Genomic DNA, 27,276 nt, shown 5'->3' on the forward strand with positions numbered 1-27,276 from the left:
ATATACCCCAACTCCCCAGAAAAGGGCAAGTCATAATCTTAAAAACCAAAAAGCATGTCAAGAAAGTGACAGGAAACTTCAACCCACTTGGGAGTCTGTTGTCCGGGTCCCGGGAGTCACTTCATCCTTTAAACTTTCTCCCTGGGTCTCATCAGCATCCTGAGACAGCAGAGCTGAGGAAGGAAAAGAGCCAGAAAGTTTGCATCTCCCCAAACCCCCCAAATAGAAAAACTGCCTGTAGATCTGCTGAATATGGCCCCCCTCTCAAAACATTCACAGAGGGACATTCAGAGCAACTCAAGAGCAGACTGGAGCCTCCTTAATGAGGAGGATCTGCAGGGCATTGCTTTGGGCATTAATGCTTTCCAATGGCCAGTGCTGGTACAAAAGCACAGACCTACCAGGCCACTCCTTTGTTCAAAGGTTCCCGACAAGAAAGAAAAATACAAACACCTCCCATGGACTTCAAGGCACTCTATAATCTGCCTGAAGCACATTTCCCCAGCATTAGTTTCCTCTAACCACCATCCTTTATCTGTGGGACACATACACTGACCACATTCTTAACCCTTAGTTAGACTAGAATAGTCTCCATTCTCTGAACCACTCTTCAAGGTACCCACTTTTGTATCTTTTCCTCAATTCTTCCGTAAAAAAAGCTTAGACATCTTTTAAGGCCCGATTCAATGCTACCTGCTTTGTGAAATTTTCTCTGATAAGTACAATCAGAAGAATGTTTCCTGTCTCTTGTCTTCCAAAAGAATTTTACCATAGAATGTATTTAGGCTACTTTCTATTCTTTTGACCTGAGTATGTGTCTATCTCCATCAATTAATAATTAGCATTAGAGATCATTATTCATTTTTCCATCCATCAAGATGCTTAGCAAAGTCCCCTGCCTGACAGAGTTAGAATATAACAAATACAAGCTGGATTTGAAGTGTTATAGGTATGAACTAAGAGACCACATGAGACATACAAATTCCTCTGTCCACCCATCTATTCTGACCCAACCACCAAATACTGTGTAATCTTGGTTATGTTTCCCAATGAACTCATATATTTCAAGGTAAAATGAGAGTAACTAAGCATGTCATTCCTTCTTCCTGGCAGGAGATGAAAAGAAAGAAAAAAATATTGGTTTGGGGTTAAAATGATTGAAACTTGTGAAGGAAAACCACTGGAGGGCTTAAGAAAGTAGAAACCTTTGACCCCAATGTCTGTGAGTCACACTTACACACTTGGGAGCCGCTGGTGGGGAACACCCTGAATTCTGTCTTCCTGTCCTGTTCATTCGAGGACATGAGATGGGAGCAGCATGGCACACGTGTTGCAAAGATCCAGTGCCCAGAGCCCAACATTTCCTCTCACAGCTATCCCTTTCCCCAAAGCCATAAGCATGAGCCCCAAGGACCTCCTTTCCTCCAATTTTCTCCCCTAGAGACACCTCAATGATGTGTGTACCTATCTTTCTGCAAGCAAACTGAGACCCCTTCCTCTACCTCCATCCCCTCCCTCCATCAGCCTCTCTCACCTTCTCCTTCAAACATCTTGGTCACGTCCTCCCACAGGGGCGCCCCTTCCTTGGCCTTCCGTGGATGGTGCAACTTCACCCAGGTGCTGGCCTCAGTGGGCAGGGTAATCAGGAGCTGCTGTAGCATGATGATGCCACCCGACTGGCCTTGTCCACTTCTGGGGAGGACACTGCCAGAGCCTCTGCTGAGATGCCTCACAGTTGTATGGTCCTCCTCTGATCACAATCTCCTGCCCTCAGGACTTTGGCCTGAGGACTTTGGTCCCTGCGGCACCAGAACCTGGGGGCTCCTAGAGGCTAATGTGGCTTTAACAGCCCTGAAAAAGTGACTCCTTTCTGAAATTAAGTACTGCCTGCTTAGGAGGCGGCCGGTTGAGTAGGTCTGAGTACATGCCTCTTCATATTCTTCTAGAGGAGCAAAAGGCAGGAGAGGAGGGACCCAGAAAACTGATCATACAGCTAGAACTCCAGAACTTGCGGAAATATATTTAAAACTGCAAAAGATCCAAAAACAAAGATGTGGCATCAGTGTGGAAGTAAGTATAATTGGTGCTTTGGATGTGGCTTTAATTTCCAGTTCTATACACACTTTCATAAACAGCCAGTGACACACAAACACCAAGGATACACAAACATACACAGTCCCTGCCTTGACTTCCTTCCTGGTAAGCTGCATGCATCTTCTGCCTGGATACAGACGTGGGAGTTAAGAGGGCAAGTTTAGAAACCAGACAGCCTGGGTTAGAATCCTGACACTTGCACTTCAAAGCTCTAAGACACTTCAATTCTCTGAGCTTCAGTCTCATCATCTAGAAAATGCAGATAATAAATGTACTTCATAGGGCTGTAACCATGTTGGGAATACAGTGCCTTCATAGACTTTATTAGAAACCTTTTGCTTTAATGTTGCAATCATAGCATTACCTTTTAAAATTATTTTTTAAAAACAATTACAGATCTGAATTTAAACTTCAAGTATCTCAACTGATGGAATAATCACATAGCTGTGTTTTCACACGGGCAAGTAGTGACAGACACATCACCACCCACGTGGATGCCCAGAAGCTGGCAAGTCCTTTTACTCTGGGTTAAGATACAACCTGCTTTCAGAAATGTTCAACTGGGGGAGAGGGGTATGTCTTCAAACGGAGGAAATATAGTACTTTGAATATAATGAGGACTACTGCATAACCGTTTGTAGCAGGAAAATTTGGAAACAGCCCAAATTCATCATCTCATCGAAACCCCTGGCATCTGGACATGTGCCTCCACAGCGACCAGGTCCAGTGTATCCCGGCCCCAAGAACAGTCCTAGTCCTAGTTCCCTGGAAAGGGAGCTGGCCTAACTTTTTGGAGTTTGTGGGGCAGGCTTCTTCTTGTTTTCAGCTGTGACTGATGCAGAGAAAGGAGCAGCATCCTATGGATAGGAGCATGTGGAAAATATCCAAACCCTGATTAAATAGAAAGTAAAATAGCTTGTTACCAAAGTGAGGAAACTTTCGAATCTTATGAAATGGTTAAAAACAGAGAAGCTTCATTTCGAGATGCCCCTTCTCACTGCTCCCAGACGTGCCTCCCTCGGACTTAGAGACTTGCAGACACAGGCAGCTTAGCTTCCTACTCACCAGACCGGCCTTGGACGCTGGCAGGACGAGAGATGGGGGCGTGAGAGAGCCCGTTCTTGAGGCTTTCAGCTCCAGAGGGTGTCTCTTTAGAGAAGGGCCGTGGGTGACGGATTTTGTTCTTTCCCGGCCTTTTATAGACAGACCACATCCCCACCCAACACAATGATTCTTTTAAAAACGCCCAACGTTCACGCAGGCTTCCTTCGGAAGCTCAGAGGACTATCGGCCTCCGGACGGGACCGGGGAATCTTTTCCAAATTCCCAAGAGGCGGCCTAGGGCGGGTGCTGCGGCACCAGATGAACCCACCGCCCCTCCAAGGTATCCTTTCCCGGCCGCACCCCCGGGAGTGGGGCTTTGGGGGCCACAATGCGAGGGGTGCCCAGAACCGGCTTCCCGCAGACCCGGGCGAGGATACAGCTCGCCGGCCGCTGCTTTGATGCCGGCCCGGTGGCAGCAGCCAGGCCCACCGGCGCCCAGCCTCCTGGGCCGCAGCCCGGGTGTCCCGGCGCCTCCACCCTCCCGGCGCGCCGTGGCCTTTGCCCGTGTCCCGGTCGCTCTCGCCCGGGCCCTGGCGGGTTCGGGGTGCGGCCCCAGATGCTGCGGTGCAGCCACAAACCCCGGCGCCCGCCCTTCTTCCGGCGGCTCAGCACGCCTGGCCGCCCGCTCCGCCCACGGGGAGCCGCGAGGGCCCCGCCCTCTCCAGGGAGGCAGGCGCTCCGGAAAACCCGGAACCCAGACTACGCCGGACTCCCCCGCGGCACGCGTGTCCCCAGGGCTGCCAGACCCTGGTCAGCGGCCACCCAGGCGGACCGCCTGCGTTTCCTGACTGTGGTCCCAAGAGACTAGGTGGCCCGCCCAGCTCTTCTGGTGGGGAAGCCCTTTCTCTGTCGTTCATTCGTTCATTTATTCAACTATCTTCTGAGTGCCTATATCTGCCACACATTGTTACAGTCTCTGGGGAGATACCAGTTATCAAAACGCAGTCCCTGCTTTCTTGGATCTTAATTCTGGCAAAATTAAATAGGTAATAATAATGTAGAAAGGGAATATCGCCTGCCAGTCCAGTAAACAGCAAATTGCCTGCCATCAAGCCATCAGCCACTGCAGCCCTCCACTGAGGGGAATTCAGGATGGGGACAAACAGGAAACACTCTGCACTCTGGATACTGGCCCTAGATAGTTAAGATGCGTATCTAAGGAATAATTTCAATGAGCCCAGACTCTTGCATCTTCCCATAGACAGGAAAGCACTAAAATCATTAAGATTTTTTGAGATGTCCGTAGATTAACAGTAATCTTTTTATGTTTGACTACATGTCTTTCTTCAGCAAAAAATCCTATGTATCCTGGCTCCTCCCTTACCTCTTCAAAGCAGTTCCTCAGAGCTATCTGAAAGGCTGTCTCCCAGGCTATAGTCCTCAGCAAGTTCCCCAAATGAAACTTAACATGCAACTTTTAGGTTGTGCACTTTTCTTCAGCCCACAATAAATAGAAAAATAAAGAGATAATCCCCCAAGTGATGGTAAGGGCTATGAAGAAAAAGGAGGCAGCGTGTGGAGAGGGGGATAGGCGATGACTGGAGTTCCTCTTTCTGGTAACAGTGGGCTAGCGTCTTTATATCAACCCCCCTCAGGAAACGACAAATTAAAAAATAAAACTCTGGAATACATGCAGAGTATATGAAGTTCTTAAAGGAATGTATTAATTTGCTAGGGCTGCTACAACAAAATACCACAGACTAGGTGGCTTAAATAACAGAAATTTATTTTCTCACAGTTTTGAAGGCTAAAAGCCCAGGATCCAGGTCTCAGCAGGACTGGTTTCTCCTGAGGCCATTCTGCTTGGCTTACAAATGGCTCCCTTCTCCCTATGACCTCACATGGTCTTTCCTCTGTGTGCTTTCATGCCCCTAGTGTCTCTCTATGTGTCCAATTTTCTTCTTCTTTTTATAAGGACACTTCTTAAAATCTCCTCATATGAAGATTGGATTGGATTAGAGTATACCCCAATGCCTCATTCTAAATTAATCACCTCTTTAAAGTGACCAAGCTTAAACACTTGAATATGTGATTAAATACAGTCACATTCTGAAGTACTGGGGGTTAGGATTCCAACATCTGAATTTTAGGGGGATGCTATTCAGCCCATAGCAAGCTGTCTAAGAGATGTCATGATATTAGGGAATTGCCAGACCAAAAGCTGGAAAGCCAGGATCCTGGGACATGATATGACTTGGAAGATGCCTTTGCTGAGGGTATTTACCTAACTGGAAAATTATAATTTTTCACTTCAGAGAAGAAAAAGTAAATAAAATACAGTGTGTGGGGAGTGAAACAGAAGACCCTCTGTATAATAACTGGGACCCCAAAGGGCTATACACTCAGGAGAAGAATGAATTGGAAGTGGAACAGCTTCAGGGGAATTTACAGGCTAGTGTCAAATTGCCTGTCCAAGTCTTGATTTTGGTTTAAGGTGGGGTCTAACTGAGATGCTATCAGATGCCTGGCAAAAACAAATACAAATCCTCTCTGGAGGAAAGCATTATAATTATAGGCCTTAGATTGTTCCTACATGTAAGTTTTTGTAGAAATGGTGAGTACAGAGTTAAAGATAAGCCGGTACACAGGGAAACTAGACTCCTAGTGAGTATTTCAGCAGAAACACGAACAACAGAAATAGACCTACAAAGACAACTGCTTTTGGAATTACCAGATGCAAAGTATAAAACAATTTATGTTTTCTTTGTTTAAAGAAATAAAAGATAACTCAGACAGTTTTGGCAGATACCTGGAAACTATAAAAAGTGATATAACATATTTTTAAAAAACTAAATAGAAACTCTATGACAAAGAAATACAGTAACAAAATTAAGAATTCATTGAATGCATGTAATGGCAGATTAGACATAGATGAATAGAGAATAAATGAAATGGAATGTAGGTCAGAAGAGATTATCTAGAATGAAGCATTAAGAAACAAAAGGATGAAATATATAGAAGAGAGAATAAGAGACATAGATGTTACAGTGAAAAGATCTAGCATAAGTTTAAGAGGAGAAACAGAGACAGTATTTGAAGAGATAATGGCTAAATATTTTTTAATACCTGTGAAAGCAAACAGATCACAGATTTAAGAAGCCAAATAACTCTCTAATGAGTTAAATAAAGAGAAATCTACACCTAGACACATCATAGTGAAACTGAAAAAAACTAAAGACAAAGAGAAAATCTTAGAAGTGTCCGTGGTAGTTTTAAAATATGCCCGGGCTTCCCTGGTGGCGCAGTGGTTGAGAGTCTGCCTGCCGATGCAGGGGACACGGGTTCGTGCCCCGGTTCGGGAGGATCCCACATGCCGCGGAGCGGCTGGGCCCGTGAGCCATGGCCGCTGAGCCTGCGCGTCCGGAGCCTGTGCTCCGCAACGGGAGAGGCCACAGCAGTGAGAGGCCCGCAAAAAAAAAAAAAAAAAATGCCCATTCCTTCCTCCCTCTCCCCTTGAATGTGAGTCAGACTAACTTCTAAAGAATAAAATGTGGGATTCCCTGGCAGTCCAGTGATTAAGACTCCATGCTTCCACTGCAGGGGGCGTGGGTTAGATCCCTGGTCTTGGAACTAAGATCCCACATGCCATGCAGAGTGGCAAAAAAAAAAAAAAAAAAAAAGAGTGGAATGTGGTGGAAGTGACAGTATGTGATTTCAGATTGCCACTTCTGCTTTGCACACTCTTTGATTGCTTGCTCTGAGGAACTTGCCAGCCATTTGAGTTAGCTATCTTGGAAGTGTATCCTTTAGCCCCAACCAAGCCTTCGGATGACTCCAATCTCAGCTGACATCTTACTGCAACTTCATATTGACTGAATTCTGAGCCAGAATCTCCCAACTAAGCAGCCTCTGAATTACTGACTCATTAAAAAATGTGAGATTAAAAAATGTTTATTTTTTTAAGCCATTAAGTTTTGGAGTTACTTATTATGCAGATATTCCTAATTAATACAGTGGCAAATTTTGATAACTAGCACAAGCAGCATTGTGACAGCTAACTTATCATCTGTGATAATGGAAGCCAGAAGACAGTGGGATGAAATCTTCAGTGTGTTGTAAGGAAATAATTGACAACACAGAATTCAATGCAGAATTTTAAAAAAAATCTTTCAAGAATAAAGGAGAAATAAAGACATTTTCAGACCAAAAAAATGAGAGAGTTTGCCACCAACAGACTACATTAAAGAAAATTTTCAAGGCTGAACTTTAGGCAGAAAGAAAATGATTCCAGACAAAAGGACAAAAATGTAAAAAGGAACAAAGAAAAAAAATATGTGACTATAAAGGAGCATTAATGATGTAGAGTAAAAATCTTAATAATTTGTGAGGTTAAAAAAATAGATTTGGAGATACAGGGATATATGTATATGTATATGTATAGCTGATTCACTTTGTTATAAAGCAGAAACTAACACACCATTGTAAAGCAATTATACTCCAGTAAAGATGTTTAAAGAAAAAGATTTAATATCCAAAAACAATGGCATAGAGATTGGGAAGAGGGTGAATTGAGTTAAAGTATTCTAAGTTAAAGTGTTATAGTTAAAGTGCTCTAAGGACTATTGTAGACAAGAGTAGAGATATTCATTAACATACATTCTGATAAGTAGAAAATGTATATTGTTAGCCAGTAGACTTATATTACTGAATATGAAAACCTATTATAAAGTTATAGTATCAGTAATTAAGACAATGAGGTAGGTATTGGTGCAAGAATAGATAAACTGACAAAGGAACAAGAGTCCAAATTCAGACCTACATATATACCGTCACCTGATTTAGAAAAAGGGTGGAGGAAAAGAAGGTCTTTTAAATAAGTTGGTGATGGGTCAGTTGGACCTTTATATTGACCTCTACTTTACAACATAAACAAAAATCAGTCCTGATGGATTTCAAATCTAAATGTGATAGATAAAACAAAATTTTTTAGAAGAAAGTAGGAGAGTATTTTTACAACCTTGAAATGGGCATAGATTTATTACATGGAATAAAAAGTGCTAAACATAAAGGACAAAATTAATAAGTTAACCCAGATTAAAATCAAGGACCAGAGATTTCAGGTATTTTTGGTGAGGGTATAAATTGGTACAACTATTTCAGAAAAGCATTTGGTAGTAGCATTTACTGAAGCTGAACATTATGATCCAGCAATCCTATCCTTTGTTATATAACCAACAGAAATGGATACATGTATTTACCAAAAGACATATACTAGAATGTTCATAGAACATTCTTTATATTAATCCCAAACTGGAAACCACCCAACGCCCATCAGCAGTGGACTGAGCAAATAAATATTGCTATATCATACAATAGAGTACACACAGCAATGAAAATAGAGACTAGAACTACACACAACAATATTGATGAACCTCACAAATATAGTATTGAGCAAAAGAAGCCAGATACAAAAGAATACATGTAATTTTATTTAAATAAAATACAAAAACAGGTGAAATTAACCTATGGTGTTAGAAGTTACCTTTTAGAGGATAGTGACTGGAAGGGAGCACTGCTTCTGGATGGTTATAATTTGTTCTTAACCTATGAGCTGGTTACACAGATGTGTTTAACATTTTGAAAACTCATTAAGATATTTATCTCTATATATGCACTTTTCTGTATGAGTATAATAATTTAATAAAGTTTCTAAAAAATGCATGTTGCAAAGCAGAAATAGACACACAGACGTAAAGAACAAATGTATGGATACCAAGGGGGAAAGGGGTGGGGTGGGAGGAATTGGGAGATTGGGATTAACACATATACACTATTGACACTATGTATAAAATAGACAACTGAGGGGAACCTACTGTATAGCACAGGGAACTCTACTTAATGCACTGTGGTGTCCTAAATGGGAGGGAAATCCAAAAGGGAGGGGATATATGTATATGAATGGCTGATTCATTTTGCTGTGCAGTAGAAGCTAACACAACATTGTAACGCAACTATGCTCCAATAAAACTTAGTTTAAAAATTAAAAAAAAAGCATGTTGTAACATTCAGGGTAACCACTAAAAGAACAGAAGTAGAATATCTAACTTCAAACCTAGTAAAGAGGGGGAAAGAAGTGATAATATATAATCAACCCAAAAGAGAACAGCTATAAGTGGGGAGCTATTTTATACAGGGTAACTCAGGAAGATCCCTCTGATGAGATGCTATTTGACCAGAGACCTGAAAGAAGTCAGGAAATAAGCCACATTTATATCTGGAGAAAGAGCATCTTAGAGAAGGCGAAGGCCCTGAGGTGGGAGCAGGGATGGGCATATGCATGGACCAGCAAGAAATGCTGTATTGCTTAAGGCAAATCATAGTGAGAACATAAGTCATATGGGTACTATCTGGAGAATAAACTGTAGGGGATGCAAGTGTGCAATAACCCATTGTGAAAGAAAATAGTGAACTAAATTAAGTGGCAGCAATGGAGGTGATGAGAAAAGATATATTTTGAAGATAGAGCCAACAGAATTTTCTGAGGGATTGAGGAGTCAAGATGATTCTGATTGGGCAATTGGATGCTCCCATTTACTGAGACAGGAAATACTGGAAACGGAGCAGGTTCAGAAACAGACTTGTTAAATTTGAGATGCCTAATACACATCCAAGAGTCAATTATGCACTTGGAATTAAGAGTCTGAAGTGCTGTTTGGGGTCAGAAACATGAATTTGGGTGTGCAGTGATCTGAATGTGTCCCCTCCGAATTCATATATTGAAATCCAAAATACCCAATTGACAGTAGTTAAGAGGTGGGGCATTGGGAGGCACTTAGGTCAGGGGGGTGGAACCCTCATGAATGAGATTAGTGACCTTAAAAAAGAGCCCACTGGGCTCCCTAGCTCCTTCCACCATGTGAGAACACAGGGAGAAGTCGGTAGTCTGCAACCCAGAAGAGGGCTTTCACCAGAACCTGACCATGCTGCTATCCTGATCTTGGACTTTCAGCCTCCAAAATTGTGAGCAATAAATTTGTGCTATTTATAAGCCACCCAGTCTATGATATTTTTCTTACAGCAACTGGAACAGACTAAGGGTCCGTTAGTAACAGACCGTTAGTAACGGCGGGAGAGGGAAAGGGAGTTTGTTCTCTGGTGTCTCTTCTTTTAAGGGCACTAATTCCATCATGAAGGTCACTCTCATGACCTCATCTAACCCTAATTACCTTCCAAAAGCCCTTCTCCAAATACAATCACATTGGGTGTTAGGGCTTCAACATACATATTTTGAAAAGAAACTTTTAGAAAAATAAAGGTAAATAGAGGAAACTTACCTGTGTTTTGAAATCAACTACATATATTTTCATTAAAATGTCTCATCAGAGAAATTAAAAGACACATGAATGTCACACACAGCCCAGCTCCTGTCCCAGCAGTTTAACCCATCCAGCATTTCAACTGCTTAGCTGTGCAACCTTGGGCATATCATTTATCCCCTCAGATCTTCAGTGTCTTCATTTATAAAATGGGGGAAAATAATAGTATCCATTTCATAGGAATGATTCCATTTAAATGAGGTCATCTCTGTAGATGTACAGAGTGTGTTTGGCACAATCAATTGAAAGAGGGTGACAAACAATGAGGGGTATTTGGATAATTGACGAGAAATTTGGAAAGCAGAAGCATTTAGATCCTCAACTGCATCAGATGTAAAAACATAAACTCAAAATATAGGAAATAACCTTTTCAGTGATACCAAGACTAACAATAGTCATACAAATAAATTATATATGAAGGGATGAGTTAAACTGGAGTGGGGGGCTGTTGAAGGGGTGGAGCCTGGCTTCCCCCGGGAGAGGGGCTGCGCATGCCACCATTCAGTCTCCATTTCAGCCCTGTTTCTTACCCCTGTCTCTTCTGTGTCTGGTGTCTCTGATTCCAGAGCAAATTGTCCTTCTCCAGAGAATAAACTCTAGTCTCCTTTGGGATGAAGGAAGGTGGTGATGTAAACGCTTTTACAAAAACAAAGATAAAGTCATGTAGTTAATCAGCCCTACTTAACTGCATTTTAAACAAATTAACTTAAAAATACCCTTCTATCTTAAAAGTATGTCAGTTATGATTCACCATTCTTAGAGGCTTATAAATTCTGATCCATTTGCAAAGAAAAAAAAAGGAAATGGAAAAGTTTCCTCACCTATAAAATCTAGGTGAGACAGTATAGGAACTGCCTTTCTCTACTGTCATCATAGATACGTAATTCAATTCAGTTCAAATCAAAGCAATTCAACAAATATTTCTTGAGTCCCTACTGTGTGCCAGGCACTATTCTAGGCACTTATGATACACTGGCAAACAAAACAGATCCCTGCTCTCATGGAGCTTACATATTAGTAAGGGGAGACAATAGTAAATAATAAGCATAGTAAATATGTAAATTATCTAGTATGTTAGGTGATATGTGATATGGACAAAGAAAGAATAGAACAAATTAAGGGGGGGTTGGGAATATTGAAGTTAGGGGGTAAGGGACAGGTTGCAGTATTAAGTAGCATGTTCAGAACAGGCTTTAGTGAAAAGGCAACATTGAGCAAAGATGAGAAGGGAAGGGTAGGATGTCCGAAGGAACAGCTAGTGCAAAGGCTCAATGGCAGGAAGAGGTTGGAGTTCAGAAGAAAGGTCTAGGCTGGGGACGTGAATTTGGCAATTAAACAGAGATAGTATTTTAAGCTATAAGACATTATATGAGATCACTGAGGCAGGGACTCACTGAGGCAGAGAAAAGTGATGGTCATGCCTTTCACTAAAAGAAGCAATCAGAGAAACCCAAATTCTTGGGAAATCTAAGACCATAGAAACATGGACAAACATATATAAGGAACAGTGAGCATCCTCACTCTGTCCTCTGCCCATCAAAGTCATACAGGACCTAAGAGTTAGAAGCCAGTTGTTTTTTGTTTTTTTTAAAGTAAATATACTAATAGAAAATATCTAGAGATAATGGTATATATTCTGGATTAACAACTTTACTTTTGATGGTTCACACAATGCTCAGGCAGTTGAATTGTTTGTTCTTCCATTTAAGAGTAAGAAGTTGAACTTGACCAATCTTCAACTATGTTTGGAAGGATGCAGTATTTATAAATACAGTGAAATACTATGAATCAACTCCTCCACTTCTTCTCTCATACTTACCTGCCTCAGTTTGGCCCGTGGTCACTTTCTCCCTGGTCCTCTTTGGTGGGCCTCTAGATGTGTTTTTCTGGGGCTATCTCAAAGACCCTCCCACTCAGCAGAAAGCACATTTTTGAATCTAATACTGTACATTTGGCAAATGGAAAGTCAAAAACAATTAAAATGGCAGCCACCAATCTTAATATATCTATCTTCAAAAAAACATCAATATGTATTAAGGAATTATGGCTTAATTTTCTTACGTGTAATAATGGCATTGCAGTTAAGTCTTAATAGAGTGGTGGTTATCTTTTAGAGATACATCTCAAAGCACTTGTGGATGAACAAAAAAGCATCATTATGAACTAAAGTCTGCATAAATATCTCCATAAATAATTCCTAGGTTTCCACAATAGCATCATAATTGTGATTTAAAACAATTTTTTTTGCAACAAAATACCAAAGGAATTGGTAAGGAAATAAGATTTTTGGCATAGATATAAACAAACATACAAATTTGACATTAAATGACAGTCCATTGTCAGTATTAATCATTTTACATACTCTATAGCAGGAGTGGCAAACTACAACCCTTGGGCTAAATGCAACTCAAACTTGTCTTTTAAATAAAGTTTATTGGAACACAGCTACACCCATTCATTTGTCAGTGGTTCTCAAGTAGGAACTACCTTGCCCTCCAGGGGACATCTAGCAATGTCTGGGGAAAGTTTTGGTCATCACAATGGATGAGGGGACTACTGGCATCCAGTGGCCAGGGATGCTGCTAAACACCCTACGATGCACAGGATGGCTGCCCATAACAAAGTATCTGGCCCCAAAATATCAGCAGCACCAAGATTGAGATACCCTGATTTATATATTGCCTCTGGATGCTTTTGCACTAAAATGGTAGAGTTGAGTAGTTCTGACAGAGGCCATATGGCATACAACACCTAACATATTTACTATCTGGCCCTTTATAGAAAAAGTTTGCCAATTCCTCTCTATAGAAAACCATAAAATATAAGTATCTCATGTATAGCACATTATCTATCAAGTCTAGAAAAATCCCTTTAACATTATTTCTTCTAGAAATGAGACAACTGACATTTTTATTTATACCTCTTCTAGCCATATAAAGAGCTATAGTAAAGATTATATTTTATTCTGATTCATTAAAGGGATATTTAAAACAGTGACTCTCAAAGCCAATCACAGATCACCGGCCTGTTGTGATGATTTCACTGGCCCACAGTGAAATGAGAAAAATAAAGACAAATTTGGGAGATTTTCATAAAGCTAAGTTAATTCAAATATAAAGGGCTGTTCTCTATGAATATATCCTTCCTGTATTTTTAAATATTAAAATGCCCTTTCTTTTCTGAAACAATGCAGATAATAGGTAGTTCTTTTTTCAATATGGCAAAATTAATAGTTGTAACATTGGGTCAAACCATTAAAAAATAATTATTGGTTCTTGAAATCCAAAAGTCAGAAAACCATAGATTTAGAGGTTTTTGCTCCAATTTGGGGATTCTTTGATGTTGAACATATTTCACATATCATTGCTGAAGGTATTTCTTAAATGTGTTTTGCAATGTCGAATGAGTGATGAACTACAGCTGAAGGCTTTTCCACATTCATTACAATCATATGGTTTTTCTCCAGTGTGAATTCTCTGATGTTTAGCAAAGGATGAATCATGCCTGAAGGCTTTCCCACAATGACTGCATTTATAAGGTTTCACTCCAGTATGGACTCTTTGATGGATAGAAAGATGTATTCTCTGGCTAAAGGCTTTCCCACATTCCTTACATTTATATGGTCTTTCCCCAGTATGAGTTCTCTGGTGTTGAGTTAGGTATGTGCTGTGGCTGAAGGTTTTACTGCATACATTACAAATATAGGGTTTCACACCAGTATGAATAATCTCATGTTGCCTGAGGTGTCTAATCTGGAAAAATGTTTTTCCACAGTCTTTGCATGTAAAAGGTTTCTCTCTGACATGAGTTCTCAGATGCTGGATCAGCCCAATGCTCTGGCTGAATGCTTTCTCACATACACCACATTCATAGGGTTTCTCCCCAGTATGAATTCTAACATGTTGAGTAAGAGATGATGGATGCCTGAAGGTTTTCCCGCATTCTTTACACTCATAGGGTTTCTCGCCAGTATGGATTCTCTGATGTGGAATAAGGGATGAACTTTGGCTAAAGGCTTTTCCACATTCTTTACATCTGAAAGGTTTCTCTCCAGTATGAATTCTCATGTGTTCTGTAAGATGAATGAGCTGTTTGAAGATTTTTTCACAAATATTACATTCAAAGGTTTTCATTCTTGTATAATTCCTTGAGTGATTAATCAAACCTAAATTGTATCTACTTTTCCTTCTAGATATGTCATATTTATGGTGTCTTTTTCTTGGAGGATCTATTGGTCCTGGAATAACTTTTGAGCACACATTAATACTTTTCACACATCTGTTAGATTCTTGGCCTCTCTCCTGTGTGAGTGTTTTCTTGTGGATCAAGGGGATTTGCCCTGCACCCATTCCTTGGTTCTCCTCGTGGTTTTCTAACTTATGACATTTGGAGTCCCTTCCCAATGTGGAAACCAAGGTGCTTCCTCTTGTGGACCTTTCCATCATCAGGTCATGGTGTAATTCTTCCCATGAGATGTCACTCTTTAAGATTGACTCTTTGGTTTCTGTTTCATCCTCCAAGTCTGAAAGAAATCCAAAAATATAAATAACTCATATTCACTGAACTTTAAAAAATAAATGGCCACAGTGAGAACAGGAGGGAAAAAAAATAATATATACTAGGTACAGGAGGGTTGGACTGTCTTCAAATAGGATCCTGCCACCTAGAGAGCTGATGTGAAAGTAACAAGGTGGTCAACACAAAGAAGCTGTTAAAAGTATGTAAGGTGACTTTAAAAATTGGGAGGAGTTCATCCATGAGAATTGCAAGAGGAAATGGACTAAGATGAAAGCATCACTGGAAGGGCAAATATCAGAGATAAGACAAGGAGATAAGAATTCTAACACGATATCATCTCGAGCTTATATTTCTATGACAAAATTTTATTTACTTAGAAAAATTTAAGTATCTCATACTCTGTGCATGTTAAAATAAAACATCAAATAATATAGAAATGCATTCACTGAAAAAGGATAGCCTTTCTCAATCTCATCCCCATTTCCTTTAATCTCTTAGGATTTTGGAATGCATATGTTCAGACATTTCTCAATAATATACACATGTGAATGTGTGCATTTGTGTATATATGGTCATAAATATACATTTCTACCCAAAAAAGGGGATCATGGAATACATATAGTTCAGCATCTGGTTTTTTTTTAAGCTCAATTATATGTCTGTACATTTAGATTTATCTCATTCTTATTAACAATTATACTACATTCTACTTACAAACATATTTGTTTGACTTTACTAAAAAATATTTAGGTTGTCTCTGATTTTTCACTTTGTCATTACATGTAAGTTTGTGTACACTCCTGTCAATGTTTCATAGGATTTACTAAAAAGAAAGTATTGGGTATGAGTATGTGGGCTATCACTGAATATGGGTGCCCCTCCCTGCAAACTCACTGGATTTTTATCAATCTTCATAATTTCTGCCTACATAAGAGGTGAAAAATGATTTCTTAATTTGTGACAAAACATTAATTACACTGTAAACTCTTAAAAGATAGAGAATATGTATTTTATCCATAGTATACATGACACAGCATTTTTGGATGAGGGAGTTTCCTGGATTTTTACTCTCTATTCCTATCCAACCATTCTGGACCCTGTCATCCTAAAGCACCAATATTTCCAGTTCACGGCAAAATCTTAGTCCCCAGAATGTCTAACCTCATTTTAGTAATAGCACATACAAAGTACTTGGTAATAGCTGAATAAATTTTGGAGTGGACTCAAAAAGCAAGTAGAGATGTTTGGATTACTTACTACAGGGAATAAGACGACATTTAACTTTTTAGGGTAAAAAAAAGATAAATGTGATATTTCAAGTGATCAAATCTGGCAGTAACATTCAAAATGATTCAGAAAGAAAAGGAAGACATCAACAAATGCAACTAGAAATTATAGTAATTGGCATGGGATGATGGGAACCTGGCTTAGCAAGGTCAACAGAGATGAAGAGTAGAAGTGGACCTAGCAGGTAATATCAAAGAAAAAACCACGGAGAATGAGGGAAAAACAGAGTAGAAAGCATGATACATTCTTGCTGATACCATGATTTCTAGTCTCAGAGGCTAAAAGAACAGGAGGAGTCAGGATAAGAACTTTGTTTGAGAGAGAAGATAGCTTCTGTTTTTGGATATGCTGGGCTTGAAGTAACAACAGCATGTCTATATAGAGATGTCCTAAACACCAGGGATATGTGAGAAAAGAGTTCATATGAACATATATGACAAAGATGAAAATATGGGGAATATAGATGTCAAAGGGATAGTTGAGACCATCATAATGCATTTGTGGGAGTTTGTGCAGAAACAGAACAGCAGTGTAAAAGACAGTCTCCTCAGGGATTGTGGCAGAGACTGTTGGCCATTCTGAAATCTCTTCTCCCTACTTCTGGACACAGAACTATACTATATTTCTCAATCTTCCTTGAATTTGATTGAGTGAAGTGACAAAGGTCTCCCCCATTAAGTGAATGAGAGTGAAAAGTGATGTTAGCCATTCCAGTCTGGCCCGTAAAAACCACCCAAATGAACCCCTCTGTGCTCTTCTTCTACTGCTGGCCAAACTTAGTTGATGAGGAGGCCCTTGAGGATGATGGAAGCACCATGTGGAAGGAATCTCTGTCCCTGAATTGTCAGGGGGAAAAGAACTGTCCACTGAACTAAACAGATCAATACATGAGCAAGAAAGTCCTATTCTGTGTGAGCCAAACTTTACAGTCTATATACTATAGTAGTTTAGCTTAGCCTAACAAAGGTGTCAATTATATATCTGCATTAAAAAAGGAGACTGATGAGAAGCATTGAAGAAGCAATAAGAGAGATAGAGGAGACAAAAATTATTGAGTTAGCTGGTGGAAGAAAAGATACCAAGAAGGTGGTATGGTCTATATAACCTAATGCTGCCCTGCAGGACAGTACCATAAGAACACAAACTGTGGCAGCTTCCCTGGTGGCACAGTGGTTAAGAATCCGCCTGACAATGTGGGGGACATGGGTTCAAGCCCTGATCCAGGAAGATCCCACATGCCACGAAGCAATTAAGCCCGTGCGCCACACTACTGAGCCTGAGCTCTAGAGCCCACGAGCCACAACTACTGAAGCCCCCGTGTCACAACTACTAAAGCCCATGCGCCTAGAGCCTGTGCTCCACAAGAGAAGCCACTGCAATGAGAAGCCCGTGCACCAAAACGAAGAGTAGACCCCGCTCGCTGCAACTAGAGAAAGCCCATGTGCAGCAACAAAGACCCAATGCAGCCAAAAATAAAATAAATAAAAATTTTTTTAAAAATTTAAAAATAAAAATGGGTTGTAATTAAAAAAAAAAAAGAACACAAACTGTGGAGTCAGAATGATTAGACAAATACTGATTCCCCAAGTAGTAGCTAAACAATCATGTACAGATTTCTTAACCTAAGAGCCTTCTTTTCCTCATTTGTAAGATGGGGTTAAAGTAGGCACAGGACTCGCAGAAGCCAGCTTGGAAAACAGTGTCATTATTACTGTTACATTATTACTGAAGTTGAAGAAGACTATTAAAAGCCATTGGATTTGGTAAGAAGGAATTCTGTAGTGACTTCTCAAAGAGTCATAAATTATCTGAAATAAAAGTTAAATTACACAAGTTAAAAAGAGAATCAGAATTGAAGATATGGTCATAAAATAAGATTTAGGAAAAAATTTTAAATGGAATCATCAGAGAAAGTGAAAGTCAGGATACAATAACATAAGGATCTGGTGAAGGGTACTGTCTTTATGAGGCGAGATCCATGGATAACTGAATGTACAGGAGAAAGAAACTATGATCAGGGTAAGGTTTAGAATGCTGGAGAAAGCAAGAAAACCACAAATGTCAGGTCAGGAGAAATGGTGAAGGCCGCTAACCCTGATGAGAAAGGCATCTATCTCTTTTCCTCTGACTCCAAAGAAACTAATGAGAAGAGGCAAGTGCAGGAAAGGGGGGACAGAGTGGTAATCAGGTTTCTTGTGGGTCTCACCCAGGTGGCTGCAACCTCCCCAGTGGCCTGAAGAAGCCTTTAAGCCGAACTCTCTGGCAAACATGACAAAGGCTCCATCTGCCTTGCTCTTACCTGGACTTGGACCTCCTGAAATCTCTCTCTCCATCAGCCATGGTTCTTCTCCCTTCTCCAACTGGGAAATCACATCAGGTTTGGAAAGCTGATACCCTGCTTGTGAAGAAGAAGAAAACTACATGTGCTGAGGTCAAAGAGGCATCCCAAGAATTTAAAGATAGTTCTTTGTTATTCAGGCCTTCTGAAGGGTAGAGTAGAAAGACCAGAGCAGAAAAGACCACAGCAATCCTGACTTGATGTTCAGAAGGAATTAGAAATCTCTAACACAGAACCCAAAGACCAAGCATACCACTTAACTTAGAAATAAAGATTGTTATTCCAATAGACAGGTTCTAGTTACAAGGGGAACCCATCCTTACCCACTGAGACCAGGTTCCCATAGTTCTCCAGCATCACCTCCCGGTACAGATTCCGGTGAGCAGGGGCCAGCTGCCCCCACTCCTCCTGGGTGAAGTCCACAGATATGTCTTTGAAGGTTAACAGTTCCTAGAACATCAAATATGTTCCTTTTCAGCCAGAGTTAGGAAGTTGTTCTAACCTTGTCTAGATGCTAAGAGATTTTAGCCAAGTTTTCCTGGATACTCTCTTTTTTAAAAAAAAATAAAAGCAAATCCATCATAGGGTTGGAGAAACACCACTCAGCAGAGATTCTCCTCAGGCTAGACAGGTCTAGTCTATGTCAGTCTGTATGTAAGGACTTAAATTTATGAGGTAGCCTGCCACATGTGGGAGCCCATCTCTGATGCAGGAAAGGCTAGAAAGAGATCTCTTTGTCATCAAGCCTCTGCCAGTTCCTACGGACACCCTCTTGAAAACTGGCTGATTCTCTGCTGGAGGTTACAAAACAATGCAGGGAGTGTGTAAGCTGTCTTTTCCAACTCACAATTTGGTTGAAGGCAAAATACTCATGAACTATATTAAAGAAGGTCACAGAACAGTATACAGTAATTTAGGTTAAGGACAATAAAAATCAGGAATATTTGAGAAAGGAAAGGGTTCAAAAGGGGCTAAGGCCACAAGAGAAAACAGGGACCCTGGTTGGGCTGAAAGAATTGGTTAAAATGAGAACATTTCGGGACTTCCCTGATGGCCCAGTGGTTAAGAATCTGCCTTCCAATGCAGGGGAAGCAGGCTCGATCCCTGGTCAGGGAACTAAGATCCCATGTGCTGCAGGGCAACTAAGCCTGGGCGCTCTACAGCCCGCATGCCACAACGAAGAGCCCGCTTGCTGCAAGGAAAGATCCCGCGTGCCACAACTAAGACCCGACGCAGCCAAATAAATAAATTTTTTTTAAAAAATGAGAACATTTCAGCATGGATAAGACCCTTAGCTGGGTATTTCTGTTAGTAAAAAAAGTATGTGAGAACAGCACATTTTTAGAGGGAGCACGAATTCTGCCTAGTAAGGAAGATTCCTTGACCAAAGCAGACACTGCATTGTGAGGTACAAGAACCTGATATGAATGATCTACACAAATTAAATAACCATTTGGGTTATTTTTAAAAAATATTACCAAATGCAAAGAGAACCCAGAAGCCGGAAGGCTGAGATAATAACAAATGCCTTAAGTATGGAATTAAGACTATTTTAATGCTTTTTATGTATTGTAAATAATTCTGGAATGCATTTTAGGCCTACTAGACACTAGCCTCCATGTTTAACTGATGAATTTGAGGAAGGTTAAAGACATGGGACTAAACCCTGTACCATGTGATTTTGGAAGTTATGATCACTCCACTTTAAAACTCTTCTGTTCTCTAATAATATCTCCTTCTATAGTGGTTTTCTCTGATTACTCTCTAATTCTCTTGAGTTTCTCTATGCTTCCGGGGTTTGGCTGTGCAGAGCTTTGCCTGCTAGTGTCACTGGTTTTCTGATGAGCTCGTGTATGATACACAGACACTATTAAACTGCTCTTGGAAGTTCTCCTTCCTTTTCTTCTTAGCCTGTTTAGTTTGTGTCCTTTAGGACCTGTCAGTAGCTTCTCTACTCATTTCTCTATCATCTATAATTCTGCTCGAGGACATGACCAAAAATCCTTTCTTAAAGGTCATTAATGAAGTATACATCTCCAAGAATATCAGAACCTCTCTGTTCATTTTAAAGTGTTGCTTTAAATATTTTACAATGTTTGTCTTTCCCCTGGATGACATCTTGAGATGTTTAAGGGCAAGAATTATATTATATACTTTTTCTCTCTCTTACACACACACACACACACTCACATACATGATTTTTAAATTTGTTGTATAAATGGCTAGAGGTTTGCTAGAAACAAGAGGGTTTCTGAGGAAGGTTACTACAGGTGGGGAAAATGCCTGTGAAATCAATCCATGCAGCCTGGTTTCTAACAGGCTAAGAAAATCCAATCCAGGAAGTCGAGTCAAAGAAAATTGAAGCCAGGGCTCTTAAAATCTGAGAAACAATTTCAAGAAAGTGACAGGAAACTCCAACCTACCTGGGATTCTGCTGTCAGGGACCCAGATGCCACTTCATCCTCAAAACTTTCTCCCCGGGTCTCATCTGCATCCTGAGATAGCAGAACTGGGAAAGGAAAAGAGCTATGAGGTTTGCATCTTCCCAGATCCCCCAAATAGAAAACCTGCGTGCAGACCTGCTGAATCTGGCCCCTCTCTCAATACATTCAATACAATGAGGGACATTCAGAGCAACTCAAGAGCAGGCTGGCGCCTCCTTAATGAGGAGGATCTGCAGTGCGTTGATTGGGGGATTAATGTTTCCCAATGGCCAATGCTGGTCCAAAAGCACAGACCTACCAGGCCATTCCTTTGTACAAAAATCCTCAAAGGTTCCCCACTTTCAAGAAAGAAAAATCCAAACACTTTACCATAGACTTCAAGATCCTCCACAACCAGTCCCAAACTGCTTCTTCAAGTATTACCTGCCTCTAAACACCATCCTTCATCCTCTAGACACACCCACCACATAATGAGGACCACATTGGGTCCTCATTGCTGCGCGCGGGCTTTCTCTAGTTGCGGCGAGTGGGGGCTACTCTTCGTTGCGGTGTGTGGGCTTCTCATTGCAGTGGCTTCTCTTGTTGCGGAGCACGGGCTCTAGGCACGCGGGCTTCAGTAGTGGTGGCTCGTGGGCTCTAGAGCACAGGCTCAGTAGTTGCGGCACACGGGCTTAGTTGCTCCGCGGCATGTGGGATCTTCCCTGACCAGGGCTCGAACCTGTGTCCCCTGCATTAGCAGGCGGATTCTTTTGTTTTGTTTTGTTTTGTTTTTTTTGTTTTTGCGGTATGCGGGCCTCTCACTGTTGTGGCCTCTCCCGTTGCGGAGCACAGGCTCTGGACGCGCAGGCTCAGCGGCCATGGCTCACAGGCCCAGCCACTCCACGGCATGTGGGATCTTCCCGGACCGGGGCACGAACCCGTGTCCCCTGCATCGGCAGGCGGACTCTCAACCACTGCGCCACCAGGGAAGCCCAGCAGGCAGATTCTTAACCACTGCACCACCAGGGAAGCCCCAAAGCTTGGTTTTTATCTCTACTCTGGTATCTATCTCAGGCTGCCTCCTATTATATTTATTTTTATACTTATCACTGTCAATTGAGTATTAGTATGAGTATATGCATAGAAACTGTATCTGGTTCATTTTTTCCCATCTGCTACTTAAACACAACTAAATTATGCCAGGTTGCTAGAATTCAAGAAATACTGGCTGAAATTTGACATATTAAAAATATGAACTAGCAATTAAGGCACATGAATTATTGTCCTTGTATTTTTCCCTTAACTTTTTATCATGAATATTGAACACCCATATATCTAACACATTAAATGATCGTTAACATTTGCCATATTTGTTTCATCTATCTATATTTTTTTCTGAACCATTTCAAAGTTGCAGAAATTATGATACTTCCTCCCTAAATACTTCAAAGAGTCTTCTCCTACATAATCATGATACCAATTATCACACTTCAGAGAGTTAACAATAATTCCATAGGATCATCTAAATATTCAGTCCATATTCAGATTTCCTCAATTGTTCCCAAACTATCTTTTATCCTAGAGTTTTTCCAATTAAGGCTCACACATTTTAAGTGGTTATTATTCAAAGTCTCTCTTACTCTAGACAGTACTTGCCTTTCCTTCATGACACTGGCATCGACTTACTGTATCCTCATGGTGGGGTTTCTCTTATTTCTCCATCCCCTGTATTTTCTTTAAACCAGAAGTTCTGCCTTTAAGATTAATTTGGATCAGGTTAAACATTTTAGGCAGGGATTCTTCATGGGTGATACCATGTGCTTTACATTACATCACCCAGAAGGCACAAAATGTCAGGTTATCCCATCACTGGGACACTTGGTTAAGATAGTGATCACTAGGACCTCCCTGTTGGCACAGTGGTTAAAAATCCATCTGCCAATGCAGGGGACACGGGTTTGAGCCCTGGTCCGGGAATATCCCACATGGCTGCAGAGCAACTAAGCCTGTGCACCACAACTACTGAGCCTGTGCTCTAGAGCCCGCAAGCCACAACTACTGAAGCCCGTGCTCCGCAACAAGAGAAGCCACTGCAATGAGAAGCCCGTGTACCACAACGAAGAGTAGCCCCGCTCGCCACAACTGGAGAAAGCCCGCACACAGCAACGAAGACCCAACGCAGCCAAATATAAATACAATTATAAAAAAACAAAAGATAGTGACCACTAGATCTTGTCCCTGAAAAAGTATGTCCTTTCCCTGGCATTTAGCAAGTGATTTGTGGGGGCCATACCTTGACACCATGTGAATATCCTATTCCCTACCAACCTTCCAATTACTTCATTTACAGTAAAATATTCTATCATTCTTTCTACATTTATTATTGGCAGGTATTCTCTGAAAAGGATGTAAAAAGCAAGGTAAATGCATCCTTCATTCCCATAAAAATCTATTTTCAACATAAGAAATCAGTGTATTAATCACTTCCAATGTGGCAGATGAGTTTTCTCCCCCCCTTCTCTGTTATATTTATTTATTTTGGGGGGGTTCCTAAATTCTTTTTCATTTTTAAAAATTTTTATTGGAGTATAGTTGCTTTACAATGTTATGTTAGTTTCTGCTGTACAGCAAAGTGAATCAGTTATACATATACATATATCCACTCTTTTTTAGAGTCCCTTCCTATTTAGGTCACCACAGAGCATTGAGTAGAGTTCCCTGTGCTATACAGAGTAGGTTCTCATTAGTTTTCCATTTTATAAATAGTAGTGTATATTTGTCAATCCCAATCTCCCAATTCATCCCATCCCCTCTTCCCCCCTTGGTAACCATAAGTTTATTTTCTACATCTGTGACTCTCTTTCTCTATTTTAAGTGTCATCGTGAATGCGTGGGATTTTACTTATTTAAGGTGTTACAATCAATCTGGACACTTAGGGCTTCCCTGGTGGCACAGTGGTTAAGAATCTTCCTGCCAATGCAGGGGACACGGGTTCGAGCCCTGGTCCGGGAAGATCCCACATGCCGCAGAGCAACTAAGCCCGTGCATCACAACTACTGAGCCTGCACTCTAGAGCCCACGAGCCACAGCTACTGAAGCCCATGCTCTGCAACAAGAGAAGCCACTGCAATGAGAAGCCCACGCACTGCAACGAAGAGTGACCCCCGTTCGCTACAACTAGAGAAAGCCTGCGCCCAGCAATGAAGACCCAACGCAGCCAAAAATAAAATAAATAAAATAATAAATAAATAAATAAAAGGCGCTTAAAAAAAAAAAGCTGGACACTTAAACTGTCCGCAATTTGAACCGGGCTTCTGCATCCTTCTGGTAGACGTCCATTGGTCTTTGAGCTCTTCCTTGCTATTCTAGCACAAGATACTCCGGTCTCACCTGGTACTTTCCCTACTGCCTTCTACTTCTGACCTACTCACCCAATACCTGGACAGGTCATTCATTTGATTCACATTTCCTCACTGTAAAATAAGGAAAATCAGGCAAGTCCTCCCAGCCCCACGCACCCATGGGGAAGATAAAAAGAAATAACATACACAGCCCTGACACTGAAATATTAGTTTTAGTCTGAACTAACCACTACTACTTGGGAAAACCCCAAGCCAGGAGCAATAATCAAGAACTCCAGAGACCTTTTACCTAAGCAGATGCTTCTGCTCAGGTGCCCACTTGCCTTCCCACCCTAGACGATGCTGCTTTGCCTCCCTCCCACCCAGCAGTCTATTCTCACCTTCTCCTTCAAACGTCTTAGTCACGTCCTCCCACAGGGGCGCCCCCTCCGTGGCCTTCTTTGGATGGTGCAACTTCACCCAGGTGCTGGTCTCGACGGGCAGGGTGATTAGGAGTCTCTGAAGCATGATAACTTCGGCGCTCCTTTCTGGCGAACTGTAGCTCAGCTCACAGGGCAGAGAGTCCTGACTGGGCTTGTCCACTTTTTATGAGGAAACTGCCGGAAACTGACGGGAGGCTTCACAGGTGCACAGGTGTCCTCCACTCTCAGGAACCCGGCGAACATACAGCACCAAAATCCGGAGTCTGGACCTTTTTACTCCCTAGGCTCTCAGAAACACCTCCCATCCTTGGGCTCCATCTGTCTCCTTAGCAGGCAGCGGGAGGCTCCAGACGTTTATTCTAAATCGCCAAGTCTACAGGCCCCTAGCCATGCTGGTTAGAAAACATCAGAGTCAGCAAAAGGATCCGGAAAGTTCAATCACATGGTCAGAATTCTAGAACTTGCACCAATCACTGAACATTGTTTACAAAAGATACATGGAGACCGTGGATATATACAGTCCATATGGTCCAAATCACCGTGCTGGGGTCATGAAGCATAAAGGGATAAATAAAACCCAATTCTTTGTTTTAGGCAGCACTAGTTTAAAGTAGTCTGAGATTTGGAATCAAAAAGGATCTGGCTTTGAATCCCAGCTCCTTCCCTTGCCGGCTGCGGCAAATCCCGTAACCCCGCTAATCCAGTTTCCTCCTCCCGAAATGGAGAGGATAAACCTTTTCTCCAGGGCTGAACCGTCCGGCCCTGCCCTCGCAGCCTTTGTCTGAGCCGACTCTGGGGCGCGGGGCACACTGCGCGCCACGGGTGACAGCGGGCGGGGCCGAGGCGGCGCTACCCGGCTTGTCCCCTCCCCAGACCCAGGGTAGCCCTGGCTCACCCCTCTCACCAGCTCGGGCCGCACGCCCTAGCCCTCCCGCCGCGACGGACCGGTCTCCGCGCAGTGCCAAGATGCCCCACGTAGCGCAGCCCGGCCGGTGCGCCTGCGCGGCAGCAGCCTCCACGCGCCGTTCCCGGCGTCCTGCGGGGCAGCCTGCCAGCTCGCCGGCGCCTCCCGGGATGCGCCCCGGGATACTGTCCCATCACTCTCCGTTTGCACGCAGCTCGAGACCCGAACCCAGGGAGAAGCAGCCTGCTCCTGCGGAAGGAAACAAAGCCTGTGTTCCCGTCCCCGCCGAGACTACTGAATAGAACCGGCTCCCCTCTGCCAGGCGTAGATGTGTGTATGTTTCCGCCGGGAGATTTGAAACCCTTGACAAAGGGAAACATCTGTATCTCTTTTTTGTCGAAACAACATTGGGGTAAAACAATCCATACCACTTTCACTTAATATGTACGTGGAAAAGACTGAAAGTGGAATGGAATCCAGTGTTTCATTAAAAGAATACCACGGTCAGGTAGTTGTTTGTCCTAGTATTCAATAAGTTCTTACGTTAATTGCTTTCCTTGTATTTCTAAAATGCCACAAAATAACTGTTACCTGTAATCTCACCAAGCAGAGTAACCATTGCTAACATTTGGTGCACAGACACCTACATACACATAATTTTTAAAATGCATTTCTATGTATTTTCTGCAAAAACGATTATACTGTAATGCTGTTTTATTTTCTACATCAATAGCCTACAGAAATAACAATTCAGAAAATAGAATAAAACTATGTGATTGCTGAACTTCCCTGGTGGTCCAGTGGTTAAGACTCTGCGCTTGGACTGCAGGGGGCGCGAGTTCCGTCCCTGGTCAGGGAAGTTCCGCTAGCCGCGGTGCGGCCAAAGACAAAAATCCACAACAAAACAAAAAAACTATGTGATTGCTAGCTATTATGAACTGAATGTCTGTGTCTCCCCACCCAGCTCTCCAAATTCACATGTTGAAGCTCTAATCCCCAGTGTAGCTATATTTGGAGTAATAAAGTACAGATCTTGGACTTCCCTGGTGTCGCAGTGGTTAAGAATCCACCTGCCAATGCAGGGGACACGGGTTGGAGCCCTGGTCCGGGAGTATCCCACATGTCGCGGAGCAACAAAGCCCTTGTGGCTGGGAGCCACAACTACTGAAGCCCACGTGCCTAGAGTCCCTGCTCTGCAACAAGAGAAGCCACCACAGTGAGAAGTCTGCACTGCAACAAAGAGTAGCCCCCGCTCTCTGCAACTAGAGAAAGCCCCTGAGCAGCAACGAAGACCCAACACAGCCAAAAATAAATTAATTAATAAAATAAATTAAAAAAAAAAGTACAGACCTTCCTGGGCTTATGATGGGGTTACATCCAGATAAGCCCATGATAAATTGAAAATACAGTAAGTCAGAAATGCATTTAATACAACTAACCTACCAAACATCATAGCTTAGCCTAGCCTACCTTAAACGTGCTCAGAACCCTTACATTACCCTACAGT

The 27,276-nt window shown here is 41.9% G+C and overlaps 2 protein-coding genes and 1 non-coding gene across 5 annotated transcripts in view; all 3 read right to left on the minus strand.

Annotated features, from left to right (window-relative positions):
• Nucleotides 1-3,818, minus strand: part of LOC115859254 (zinc finger protein 69 homolog) — a 48,208-nt gene extending 44,390 nt beyond the window's left edge. The window contains exons 1-3 of the mRNA XM_060307282.2: nt 3,160-3,818; nt 1,535-2,028; nt 88-173 (exon numbers count right to left, since the gene is read on the minus strand). Of these exons, the coding sequence (XP_060163265.2) occupies nt 88-173; nt 1,535-1,661 (213 nt within the window). The 5' untranslated portion in view covers nt 1,662-2,028; nt 3,160-3,818. The remainder of the gene's footprint in view (nt 1-87; nt 174-1,534; nt 2,029-3,159) is intronic.
• A 3,305-nt stretch (nt 3,819-7,123) lies between these two features.
• Nucleotides 7,124-25,826, minus strand: ZFP69B (ZFP69 zinc finger protein B). 3 transcript variants are annotated; one of them, XR_009565688.2, is made up of 6 exons: nt 24,824-24,996; nt 21,081-21,166; nt 18,981-19,107; nt 18,619-18,717; nt 12,334-15,036; nt 7,124-11,150 (listed from the first exon to the last, which is right to left on the minus strand). XR_009565688.2 is itself a non-coding variant. In XM_060307318.1 (5 exons), the coding sequence occupies exons 1-5, from the start codon at nt 24,948-24,950 to the stop codon at nt 13,868-13,870; spliced, it is 1,605 nt and encodes a 534-aa protein (XP_060163301.1). In that variant the 5' UTR covers nt 24,951-25,826; the 3' UTR covers nt 7,124-13,867. The 3 variants fall into 3 exon arrangements, 2 of the variants coding, with proteins under 2 accessions (XP_060163301.1, XP_030723775.1); XM_060307318.1 differs by having other exon boundaries at nt 7,124-15,036; nt 18,619-18,714; nt 24,824-25,826; XM_030867915.2 differs by having other exon boundaries at nt 7,124-15,036; nt 24,824-25,826.
• LOC115867334 (small nucleolar RNA SNORA12) lies at nt 19,343-19,438 on the minus strand. Its single transcript, XR_004045069.1, has one exon. It is a non-coding gene; the product is annotated as a small nucleolar RNA SNORA12 (small nucleolar RNA).
• Nucleotides 25,827-27,276: the final 1,450 nt, after the last annotated feature.

Source organism: Globicephala melas, chromosome 1 (genome assembly GCF_963455315.2).
Source record: "Globicephala melas chromosome 1, mGloMel1.2, whole genome shotgun sequence".
NCBI lineage: Eukaryota > Metazoa > Chordata > Mammalia > Artiodactyla > Delphinidae > Globicephala > Globicephala melas.